Here is a 12135-nt window from a genome sequence, read left to right as displayed (position 1 = left end):
TTTTAATGCTTTGTTTTGTTTTGTAGCTTGTCCTATCATTTGGCAAGCATTGTTTTAGAACATCCTTTTTATCTTAAAAAAATAAAACATTATAATTGAAAAAGTATGCAGCCTGATCTCTTACAGCTAATGGCTTTATTTGGGTTTTTGCCACCTTGGCTCACTGCACATAATACATGTAGATAAAAGCAGTCAATGAGCTCAGCTTGGCACCTGAGGAAGCCACCCAGCTCATCTATCTCTAAGGCTGGCCCTGCTAGCAGTGGTGTCATTTGATACTGAATCCTAGGCACATATGCATTTCAGTTAGAAGTGGTCATTTCTTATGAAAAAAGCTACTGAAATGTGATGTTTATGGTCTCATTTGGGGGGGGGGGATGAAAGGATTGATTAGAGTTGATTTTTTAAAATTTACTAGCAAATGGGTTTAAATTTAATTCCAACAGAGAGTGAGAGCATGATGCTAAGAAGGCCCCTGGCTCTACTGCAATTACATGCCTCCATGCATGTGTGTTGGTCAAATCTCTCCATAATCCAAAGACTTTGGGGAACCTAAGCTTGACAGTTCTGCAGATCTGTCTGGTCCAATTTCTTTCTAAGTCATGGAAAACTCTATCACATAGCAGCTGGGGTTCCTGGTTCCAGGCTAGTTGATTTTAGGTCTCTGTAAGAACTCTTCCCAACCTACAAATATGATCCCTCATTGTTGTTGTTGTTTAAAAAAATCTCAAAGCAGTTTACAAAACATTAAAACATCAAAAAAAAAAAAAACCCCCAATGCAGAATAAAACATTACTGAAGATTAACAACAGTCCTGTGAGGGAGGTTATGCTGAGAGGCAACTCTAAGACATCTTCAGCTGTGTAATTTTTAGTTCATGGTTTTGGTGTTCTGAATTTGTTTACAGTTGTTTTTATTGGGTTGATATGCTATGTGGTTTTTTTACTGCAATAGCACTTCTTTTTTTAATAGTGGGGATGACAGGTAAACAAAAGCCGTTTCAAAGTTGTACTGAAACCATCAGCACAAAAATTGAAGCTTTCTTAATCTCTCAAGCAGACTCTATAAAAATATGACAGTAGGCTATTCATACACAGTTAAACATAACATTTGTAACCTGATGTAGCAGACTAGAAACTGATATAAAAATTAATATTTACACTGTAGATACTTATAACAAATTACACTAAAATTGTGTTCTCTAAAACGTTACTTTGGCATGTGAAAATCTTTATGCATATGACATTCAGCTAAAAAATTGTTTTTCAAAGCTAATTGGCAGGCTTTAAATCCAAGTTAAAATCACATTATTCAGTGTATTCTAATATGCAGCTTAAAAAAAACTTTAAATGTTACACAACTTATTTTGGTGTAGGACTTTCTTTGAACCCTTGTCAAAAACTGTGTTTAATATTTTTAATTTTATTCTTTTGCAACTATCTCAGGACTTCCTTGGAAACACGAAGCAGCCTTTCAACTGATCCACTCAGGTATTGTAAAACTACACTGCATATTTTAAAAAACATAAATAGAAGGGTTAACTTCAGTGTGACTACACTATTTTTGATTTTGATTTTACTAGGCGCTGCCTCCCCTACTTGCACTGCTCACCAGCCCTGCCTACCTGCCACTCTCCTCATTTTCACCTTGTCCCAACCCCCACCTCCTCCTTCAACCAACCCCATCCCCACAATTTTCCTAAAACTCCTACAGTAACTAATGGTGGCAGCAACAGAATGAGCCAGAAGGCTTGCAAAGCCCACCCTGCACTGATCCACCTGCCTGCCTGCAGTTACATTTGTCAAGGACACTAATTGCCACAGGAGTTCTCCACAACTCTCATGTTTTGTTGCTGCTTTCTTCCTCAGCTTCTGATGCAGCTGAGGCGGCAACATCCGTGTTGTGTAACATCATTGGAGCAGGGTTGTTGCTGGGGAACTGCCCCAGATTGTCCTCGCCGTTCCTTTGCGGCTCACTAGTGGCTCGGATCTTTTTCAACGTGAAGTTCAAAGCATCACACAAAGACAGAAATGATTACCTTTCACACAAAACTTAAGATACTTGTGAAAGTGTATTTCTGATGGGGCTACTAAGAAGTCATGGGGTGTGGCCAGTGAAAGGTCACAAAGATGTGTCAAAGTTCTGGTATTTTCTGCATCCTCCTCCTCCGCAAAGACATTGTGGGCACTTGAGTACTGATGTTCTACAAATAGCTAGCACCCAGCTAAACTGAAAAATGTCTTGCTTTGCTTCAGAAGAGGTCTGTGCTGTTGCAGTTCTCTGCTGGGAGAAAAGTTGCTTGACTGCCACCTGCTCTGGTTCTCTCTCTGTCTTCCTCCTATGCAATGGAACATTGCAGTTTCATGCATACTTAGCATTTAAGTGGCTGAGAAGTGGTCCCTGCTCTCATGATTTCTAGTGTGAATTCATGCCACAATAATTGTACATTACTCAGAAGTGAGCAGGACTGAATTCCATGGGGATTGCTCCCTGGTATGTAAAGGGTTGCAGCCTGAATTGGTAAATGTTAAAAGCACAACACTGGACTGCTAATAAGGGACCCTATACATTTCCAGACCTGATTGGTTGGTTGGCATCCGTCTCTGTTGAAAGATAATGGAAGAGTGCGCCTTTGGAGGTGTAGTCAAACTGTTGGAGAGTTACGGTGCCTGCTGTGGCTGTAGAGACTGATACAGGAGATACATGTTTTGTTGCAAGTGGGGCAGATGAAGGCATCTGCAGATGCACCATGGCATTTCTTCTTTCTGAACTCCTCCCAGAAGTCATTACTCCTCTGGTCACTGCTGTGGATACATGACCTGACTGTCTCTAGGCGATGTGGTTGTTTGCAAGATATTCCCACACAGGGGGGTTAATGTTGCCAGCCTTCATGTCACATTTGAAGACATCTTTGTAACTCAGAGTTGGTCTGCCAGTGGGCCTGGTGCCTGAAGCATGTTCTTGGGGATCCTGCTATCTTCCATTCTTTGGACATGACCATGCCAGCGTAGATGTCACTGAGAACAGCTCTCAGTAAGGGCTGTTCGACAGTGGAATTTGCTGCCAAGGAGTGTGGTGGAGTCTCCTTCTTTGGAGGTCTTTAAGCAGAGGCCTGACAACCATATGTCAGGAGTGCTCTGATGGTGTTCCTGCTTGGCAGGGGGTTGGACTCGATGGCCCTTGTGGTCTCTTCCAACTCTATGATTCTATGATTGTAGGAGTGCAAACATGCCAGGAATGTGGGCTTGGGAGAGCACATCTTTCTTTGAGACTCTGTCCTGCCTTATGATGCCCAAATTCTTCCTGACACAGTGATTCAGAAGGCATCAGTCCTGGTGGGTGCAACTTGCCCACGTCTCATTACCATAAAGCAGCATGCTCAACACACAAGCCTGGTAGACCTTCATTTTGGTATTTGTCATCAGCATCATATTATCCCACACCCTTTTAGAGAAGCGAGCAATTGTTGTAGCTATCTTGCCAATACACTTGTCCAGTTCAGTGTTGATGGAGAGGTTGCTGGTTATGGTGGAGCCCAGATAGACAAAATTGTCTATCACCTCAAGTGTGGTGGTCACCAATGCAGATGCATGGAATGCTGGCAGTGTCCTGACAGAGGATGTTGCTCTTCATCAGGCTGATGGTAAGGCTGAACATCATGCAATCTTGGGCAAAATGGTATATGAGACTCCGTAGAGCTTCCTTGGAGTGCCCTATCAAGGCTGTGTCATCTGCAAACAATATGTCTCAGATAAGGACCCACCACACTTTTGTCTTGGCGTGGAGGCATGCCAAGTTGAACAGACTCCCTGTTTCTCCTTGAATGGATGTACACACCACCTTCAGTTGAGCTGAAGACAAATGAAAGAAAAGCAACTAAGAAATGATGGGAGCGTGATGATGATTCCTTTTGTGAGTTGCCTGAATGAGGTTGACCTGGGGACCTCATATTACATTGCCCAAACTAGTTGCCTATCGGGACCATAAATATTCCTTGGGAGAATTTGTAATCTTTTCCATAGAGGGTGGCCTGAACGCCTCTAGAGGTTGGAGGTGCACTGTAATAGCAATGACTTGCGCAGAGCACCAAAAATACAGCCCCTGCCTGTTTGCATGAATGTAGTAACATGATTGTCAGCTGCTGCACTTGAAGTCCTGGGAGGCAGAAGATGTATACAACATCCCAGTCCTGGGTTAAATATTACTTCCTTGATGCAACTGTATCATAGAGCTGCATTGTATAAGAATGTATAAAAATTGTATGGGGGGAAACGTAGGAATCACACAGAAAAATTGCTTCAAAGTCCCCGTCTGCTTAAAGATTTGTTAGGGTTGAAATAACATTTGCTATAGTGTCTGCCAGCGATGACTACTTCCCTCTGAATGTGTCAAACAGGAACACATGATGCTATAAGCCAAAATAGTAAGCAGCAGTTGGGGAAAATGTGATGATGCTCATTTTGAATGAGTGTGCACTCTGGAAAATATCCAACCAAAGCTTTAAAAAAATATCTCAACACATCTAGAGATAGAGAAATATCAAGTTCTTGGTAATATGGTATGGTTGGTTTTTTAGTGCAGATCAATCCAGGTAGGGGATTTTCACAAACATTTTAGTCTCTTCAAAACTTCTTTTATTGTGGTTTTTGCCCTCCTTGCTTGACAAAAGGATGGTGAGCTTTTCATAAGTGGGTAGATGGGACACATCCAGACCAGCAGGGCCAGGGGGCTGTTGCTACCTTATCCTTATACAGTCGTGCAAGTCACTGTGTAGTGATGCACACAGAATTTCAGGAGGGACAAGGCTTAAAGGTTTTTAGTCCATAGTTCTATACAAACGTACCTGGGGAAAAGTCCGATTGAACTTATTTCTGAGTAGAAATGCATAGGATTATGCTTGGAGTGGTCAGTTGACATGCCATGGAAGACCAAAGTTGGTTTCCCACGTCCCTGCAAGTGTAAACTTTATGCTTTTATTTTATTTTAGCAGCCTTGAGATTGGGTTTTGTAAGATGTATGTCTTGGGTTTTGTAAGATGTATGTAGAGTCCCAGAGAATTTGATACAGCTAGCAGCTCAAACACAGATGCTTATCCTGCTTTCCAATTACTGCTTCTGTCTTTAACTTTCCCCTTTTTAACTTCAACTAGTTAGAATGTTTATGCATCATGCTGCAAGAGTAACAATGGTTGTGGTTTCTTGAAAGGTTCTATGGCAATTCACTGAGACACCTCTAAGCAAATTGCACAAAATCATTGTACCCTTGGGGCAAGAATATATATATTTCACCTGTCTTCATTATTATTTTTCAAGAGCATTTCATTACAATGTTGGCCAGAATCTGAACTTATGCTGCAGTTAGTTCATATTCTCTCACCGATGCCTTTTTAACTAAAGGCTTGCTTCTGCATCACTGATTGCTAAGGCAACCATTCTTCAAGAGGAGGTGTACTATATTTTTTCAGCTTATTCACCATAGCTTCTCCTTAATGGCCTCTTAGAGTACTCTCTTTTCGTTTGCTGCCGTCCACTGAGTTCCATAAATGAATATACAACAGCTGAACGCAGCTCACTGAACATCACAATGCGGAAGCTGCACTACGTCCAAAAGTTACTATGCTGTTTAAGCCTGTGAATCTGAAGACAAAGAAAGGAGCAGAAAAATGCCCTTTCAAAGAACCGGCTTTATATTCAGGCTGAGCGTGAGATGAAACTTAATGCATTTTTACTTGTTTGTTTTCCAAGGGAAAGAGAGGAAAGATGGAGAGCATGGGTGTTGAGATTGTTGCGCCTTTCATTCACAAAAGTCCCCATTAGCATTTGCTTTAAGCACAGTACAGTATACTCAGTATTAGAAGCTGTCAAAGTGTCTGGGTGAGTATTTTTTTTAAAACCACTAAGCACCTACATTTTGAATGCAGAGAGTGACAAACTTATTTTTTCTTCATCGAAAAGCAGGAAGGGGTCTCAGAAAAGGTCTGAACCTTCTACCACAAAATGCTTTTGATAGTGCCCTGCTGTTTCTGCAGTGATTAACTTTCTCCCTTCCTTGTTTCTCCTGATGAATAATTTAATTTGAGCATATTTGCTTCAGATTGTGTGTATGCATGTGCAGTTGTGTGTAGATAATATAAAGATAGAATAGAACCCATAGCCAAATAATGGAAGAGTAAAGTGGATTTACAGGAAATCCTTTCGTAATAAATCTGTTTCATTTAGGTACTGCTAACAACTGCCCGTGTGTGTGTGTGTGTGTGTGTGTGTGTGTGTGTGTTAGGTGAGGGGGGTGGTTTGCATAAAGAATTTGGCCAACTATTTGCTTTAGGTGGTAGTGGAGAAACTCACGTGCCCCGTTCTGCAGCCTAAAGTCTGAATTTTGAATAGCTTACAGGCCTGGTGTCACCACAGTCTCCTGCCATGCCCAAAGAGCACTGGGGGGACCTACTCCTGACTCCTGCCACTTATTCCATACATTTAAAGTAGTTGCACGAATGTAGTTGCTAGTGTGACACATTTGCTTCAGAACTACTGGTGTGTTCGAGTAGATCTGAATGTGAGCTATGAATGTCTTGTTGTTAGTTGATTTCTCAGTTGTGTACTACTACCTACCTCTCGAGGGACACGGGTGGCGCTGTGGGTTAAACCACAGAGCCTAGGACTTGCTGATCAGAAGGTCGGCGGTTTGAATCCCCGTGACAGAGTGAGCTCCCGTTGCTCGGTCCCTGCTCCTGCCAACCTAGCGGTTCAAAAGCATGTCAGAGTGCAAGTAGATAAATAGGTACCACTCTGGCGGGAATGTAAATGGTGTTTCCGTGTGCTGCTCTGGTTCGCCAGAAGCGGCTTAGTCATGCTGGCCACATGACCTGGAAGCTGTACACCGGCTCCCTCGGCCAATAAAGCAAGATGAGCGCCGCAACCCCAGAGTCTGTCACAACTGGACCTAATGGTCAGGGGTCCCTTTACTTTACCTACCTCTTGAGGGGAAAGTTGGGAGAGGCCATCTGTTACAGAAACAGACTTATATTTAGTGTCATGATTATAAGCTGCTAAGAACAATGCCCATCTTTGGATGTGGGCAGTAGCTGTCTCTAGAATTCATCCTACTAAAAGCAAAATGGGCAGCAGGAGTTAATATTATTAGTGTTAGTTTCCAATCATGCGGGGAAGCGGGGAATGGCCAAGCTTCCTAACTCCCCAAAGAGGGCTTAAAGCTTTCTGATCTAATGGAGCATAGTTGATCTCTGTAGGGCTTAAATTTCTGGAAGCAAAACAAGGCTACGGCCCATTCTCACCCACCAGATACTACATGAGAAATCACAGCTCCAGTCCCAAAGGCTGAAGTGTCAACACCAATGAGATTTCTACTGTGGGTTATAATGCGTTAACATTTACTCTGAAGTGATAAGTCTTTTCACCTCTAGAATGGTTCTTTTACATTGCCCAGCCCATTCCCAGTGTCACCTTTCATAGCAACCACTTCAGTATTCATGCACAACATTTCTGTGAATACTTTACAAGCCAAATGAATGGATGAACCTGCAATATATTAACTACATGAGGTGCTTTTTGAAATTATGTGCAGCCAAATTTCTTGCAAATGTGCTCTGGATAATCCTCTTCACTGGATTCTGAAAGAATAGTGCTATATGGGGCGTATCTAAAGCCTGGGATACATTGGGAGTATCTAGTCTATGTCAGAATCCTGATGTAGATACCACTCTACTACCTCCAAAGTGGAGATAAGATGTTTGAGATGTAGGCTCAGGTGTAACTGCTGTCTCATAATGCTCTCCCCCCACCACCACCTAAAATGTACAGTTGACTAAAACAAGCATGATACTAATGATACACATTAAAGGGGGGGGAACTCATCTCACTGGAATCAAGTACAGTGGAAATGGAAGACTTATATTGCTCTACCTTCTTGCAATGTTAGCAGTTATTTTTGCTCAGGGTAATGCATTTAATTTATTTTATTTCATAAAATAAGCCACTTGATTGAAAAAAAATATTTACGGGGAACAATAGTAAAAAGTTATACAGGCACCTCCCCATTTACACAGGGGTTACATTGAGCTCTTTTTAAGGGAAATTGGCCAAAACGACACTGCCAACATGGGTTGCCATACGTTCGGATTTTCCCAGACATTTTTGCCGATTTCTGCCTGGACACTGCTTCCAAGTATGTCCAGGGAATTCCAGACACATGGCAACTTTAGCAAACACCCCATTCTGCCCCTATCTAGGTCTTCAGCATACCACCATATCAGTCATTACTTGCATTTACCACCTCGTCGTTTTCCTTGTTCTATCCATATGCACACAGGGAAGTTACCTCAGTGTTGTTAGAAAAGGCTACCATTTTAAAAATCAAAATATTTTTACATAAATCTTCCTTTTAAAATCTTGTTTTGCTTGATGCTTTTCAAGAAATTACATTAGCATAAGATGAGTGGTCAGAAGGCAGATTAACATATTTTCTAAGAGTAATTCAGTTTCCACAAACGTGTTCTTTTAATATGCGCTTGTCGTTAATTTTTTGAATACTTCATTATAACTAGTAAGAATGTTTGCAGAGGAAATCACTACATTTTAAAAAAATAACATAAAATGCAGAATTGAATCCTATAGTGTCTCTCTTTAAAAGATAAGAGACCTAAATGGATTGAGGTTTCAGAGGGTGATAAATGAAAGCTGCTTTTATCATTCCTATTTCACCCAAAGGATTTAAATAGAAAATGCTTCTAATTTTAAAACTCCTTTTCTCAAAGCATATCCTTGCTAATTGCTTATGTGCTCCCATTAGAATAAAAATGCCCTGCCTTTCCACTGTAACTAAATGAGAACTAGCTGCTGTTTCACACTGCTGTTAATTAGCCAAGTCCCAAATTCATCCTCTGCCGATGAGATTGCTCTAATAGTGCCTGAGCATTGCTTGTTACAGACACATTAGATCCGTGTGAGCCAATGGAAAGCTGTCATCGTGCTTCCATTTTAGATTTTATCAATGTGTTCCTGTTACCATAGCAACTGGAATCAACCTATCTTTGGGGGGGGGGTTCTTTATCTTGCTGGCTTTTATAGCTGGGAGCGTGCCCCACTGTGCACCATGTGGTTCAGATGATTAGTTTTTTTTCTTCACAGAGACCTTAACTGGCAAAGTGTGTTGGGATTAAGATAAGCATAATTTATTTTGCAAGTGGGGAGGGGTCTGCACTTAGGCTTGTCACTTCCCACCTCCCTTCCACTCCCAGTCATAAGGAAACCAACATTTTTCATAGGTGGCTTGGCAGACAATGAAGCAGATGTGATTCACACCAGAGGAGCCGGCTTTTTTATATATATATATAAAAAGTTGTATCCAGCGTAGTTACAGAACTGAGGAGTTTCCATATGATGCTGTCTCAAATCTTCTGGGATCACAGGACGTTTCTACTCAGCAGAGTGTGATATTTGCTTGTCTTTTCCCTAGGAATTTGTGAGCTCTAGGGGTGCTTTCTGAGCGGCCCCCAAGAATCCTGACCGGAATATATGCTAATGATTTATTATCAAAGAGCTTTTGGAATGGCTGGAAGTAGCACTGTTGTTATTTTTTCCTCCTTTTGTTTGTGTGTAATAGCAACTACTGGCTATGTGGGTGAACTCAGGGAAGATTAGCTGAAATGAGGAGCAACTAGCAAAGTAAATGAATTTGTAGCCTTTGTGCTACTGTCTCTTTGTATTAAAGTAGTTCATGCACTGTAGCTATGCAGGTGCGGTGCCATGTGGATAAAGAGCTTGCATATATTGGTGGCAACTAGAAAATACACGGCTGTCTGCCTAGAAAAGGGGAGGGGTATTGTATGCAATACCGTTTGGTCTCTCTCTTTTTTCTCCTGCAAAAAGTAGGACATTGTGTGTGTGGTTTTTTTAAAAAAAATAAAAAGCGAAAAAGATTCCACTTGCTGCAGTTTGAACTGTTTTAAAATGCTGAAATTAAAGGCCTTCTGCTTGGATTACTGGCAGTTTCTATGTCTCCAGCCTCTTCATGGCTTCTATAAAAGGTAAGGAAATATGAAATCTAAAATGCTTTTCAGTAGTAAATGGCTGCAGGCTGCTGCATTCACTTGCTGTAAGGCACATTTGCATGGTGTGGAAAGGGGTGTGGTGGGGAAATTAATGCAGACTTATTACAAAGGGTGTAAATCTGCTTGTTCCTTTTAACTATAGTAGCCATTGCTACTTCTTCTCTGCCTGGATGATGCGGTGCTGTGGATACCATTTAATTTGAAACAAATAAGCTAAAACAGCCCTTGTTTATTTTAATTCACTCTGATTTTCTCTCACACACAAGAAAAACAGCTGTTAATGCTAAGTTTTTACATTACGGAATTGGTGCTTGGGTATTGTTTTGGAATGTCTTGGATTTTTATGTAATGTAGATTAATGTTCCTACAAGGAAAAAAGTTTTAATAGAACAGTTTGTTTCATATGGTATGAAATCAATTGCACACCGCAGCAGCTCTGACAGAAAACTGAAATGATAGATGGTGACCGATGGTCAGAAGTAATGGGACTGGGTGCCGGATGCATTGTTCTTGCCAAAGTAATGGAATAACAGCATAAGCAATTTAATTTGACATGTGTGGTGCACTTATCCTGATGTTTTTATCTAATCTTCAGAGGTCTCAGTATTCAGAATAGCTTATTAATGAAGAAAACATGTATAAGTAGTTCAACATTCACAGCAAAACATGAAGGCTGTTTTATTCCACCCCACCCCCCATAAAACCATAAAGTCCATTTTAAACACAGAAGGTGCTTTTTGTGAATGAAAATTGCAGGTTTATTTATTGTTTGAAGATTGCAGGGGTGAAAGGGAAACTCTTCCAGTCGTTTTCAATGAATTATGCCCTTTTAAATCCTGATGTCTAAGTAGACAAACATATTTGGGACTCTTTGCTTTCCAACATCGTGGGAGAAGCGTGCAAACTCCTTTTTAAAGTTAAGTTTCCAAACTTAGCAAAATCATGGTGCAGAAGATTGAACTTCACTCCTAAAGGATGGACAGTTAATTCTTACATTTACTGTTCCACTTAGATATATTTGTTCTTAAAATGTTGGGTGTTTTCCTTCAACTCTGTAGTGTAATACAATTTAACTATAGAACACATTTTTCAACCCTGCTAACACATGCCTAATTAGTACTATTTCATATTAACTGGAATAAATTCTAATTTATTCCCTTACAAATACCTCCTTAGCCATCTATCTATATTTAGAGTTTACCCTGCAACTGGGAAAGTCTGGATTTACATACAAGAGTATACATGCAATGCATAAATAAATAAATAAATAAATAAATAAATAAATAAATAAATGGCATTCAAAGCTGTGACTGTTTTTAAATGGGTCACACAGGACATTCAGAAGATATTTAAAGAAAACATTTTTTGCTGCCCTAAAAGTGACAAAACGGTGTGTGAAAACAGGATTGCACATAATGCATGATGAATGTAAAAATATACTACCCAGTTTCTAGTTCTTCTTCATTAGAGGTTTATGTCTTGTTCTTACTGTTCTTGGGAAAATGCCAGAAGGCCAACAAGAAAGGTGTGGGCATGTGGAGAAAGTGTGAAGGTGTGGGTGGATGTGCAAGAATGAGCGTGTTTTACAAGACCTGAAATAAAAATCTGAATTTGATTAATACTTTGTTCAGCAGGTGTTCTGTGTGTAGACGTTAGACCGTGCCATTCAGATTTTTATCATTCTTTCATGCTAAAGCTACATAAAGGGAGAAAGGATTTTGCAAATGCAGCTAAAAGAAAACTGTTATCACTGGTTTCCAAGCTATTAAAAATAACACAAGACAGTCAAGACACTCTGCATCCAGTATCATGCACCCACTCCTTGAACAATGTGAGAGACCTGAGGTTGAAAAGGATATAACTGGCAATGATGCACTGAAATATTGCATAAACATTTAATCTGTTTCTTGAATCAAACTATTTTACATACTTTCAAGTCAAAAACTGTAGCACCGTCTTTTATAGGTGCAATGCTATTGCTACTGCTGCAGTAAAATCTAGTTTATTTTCAGAATAACATACATAAAGAAATTATTGGAAGGTACAAAATGGCCTTGGGTGACCCCCTA

The 12135-nt window shown here is 40.4% G+C and overlaps 1 protein-coding gene across 14 annotated transcripts in view; it reads left to right on the top strand.

The window, feature by feature from the left end:
• The window catches only part of IQSEC1 (IQ motif and Sec7 domain ArfGEF 1), a 316254-nt gene that overhangs the window by 151849 nt on the left and 152270 nt on the right, over positions 1–12135 (top strand). For 9 of the 14 annotated variants that reach the window (XM_053377720.1, XM_053377719.1, XM_053377716.1 and 6 more), the window contains one exon: positions 1446–1490. The exons of 4 other annotated variants lie outside the window; for them this stretch is intronic. In XM_053377720.1, the coding sequence (XP_053233695.1) occupies positions 1446–1490 (45 nt within the window). Of the gene's footprint in view, positions 1–1445; positions 1491–9285; positions 10043–12135 lie in introns of those variants that run through there. One more of the 14 variants, XM_053377724.1, reaches the window with a different exon arrangement.

This window comes from Podarcis raffonei, chromosome 2 (genome assembly GCF_027172205.1).
Source record: "Podarcis raffonei isolate rPodRaf1 chromosome 2, rPodRaf1.pri, whole genome shotgun sequence".
Lineage (NCBI taxonomy): Eukaryota > Metazoa > Chordata > Lepidosauria > Squamata > Lacertidae > Podarcis > Podarcis raffonei.
The sequence above is the reverse complement of the archived record's forward strand: the minus strand, read 5'-3'. Positions and strand labels throughout refer to the sequence as shown.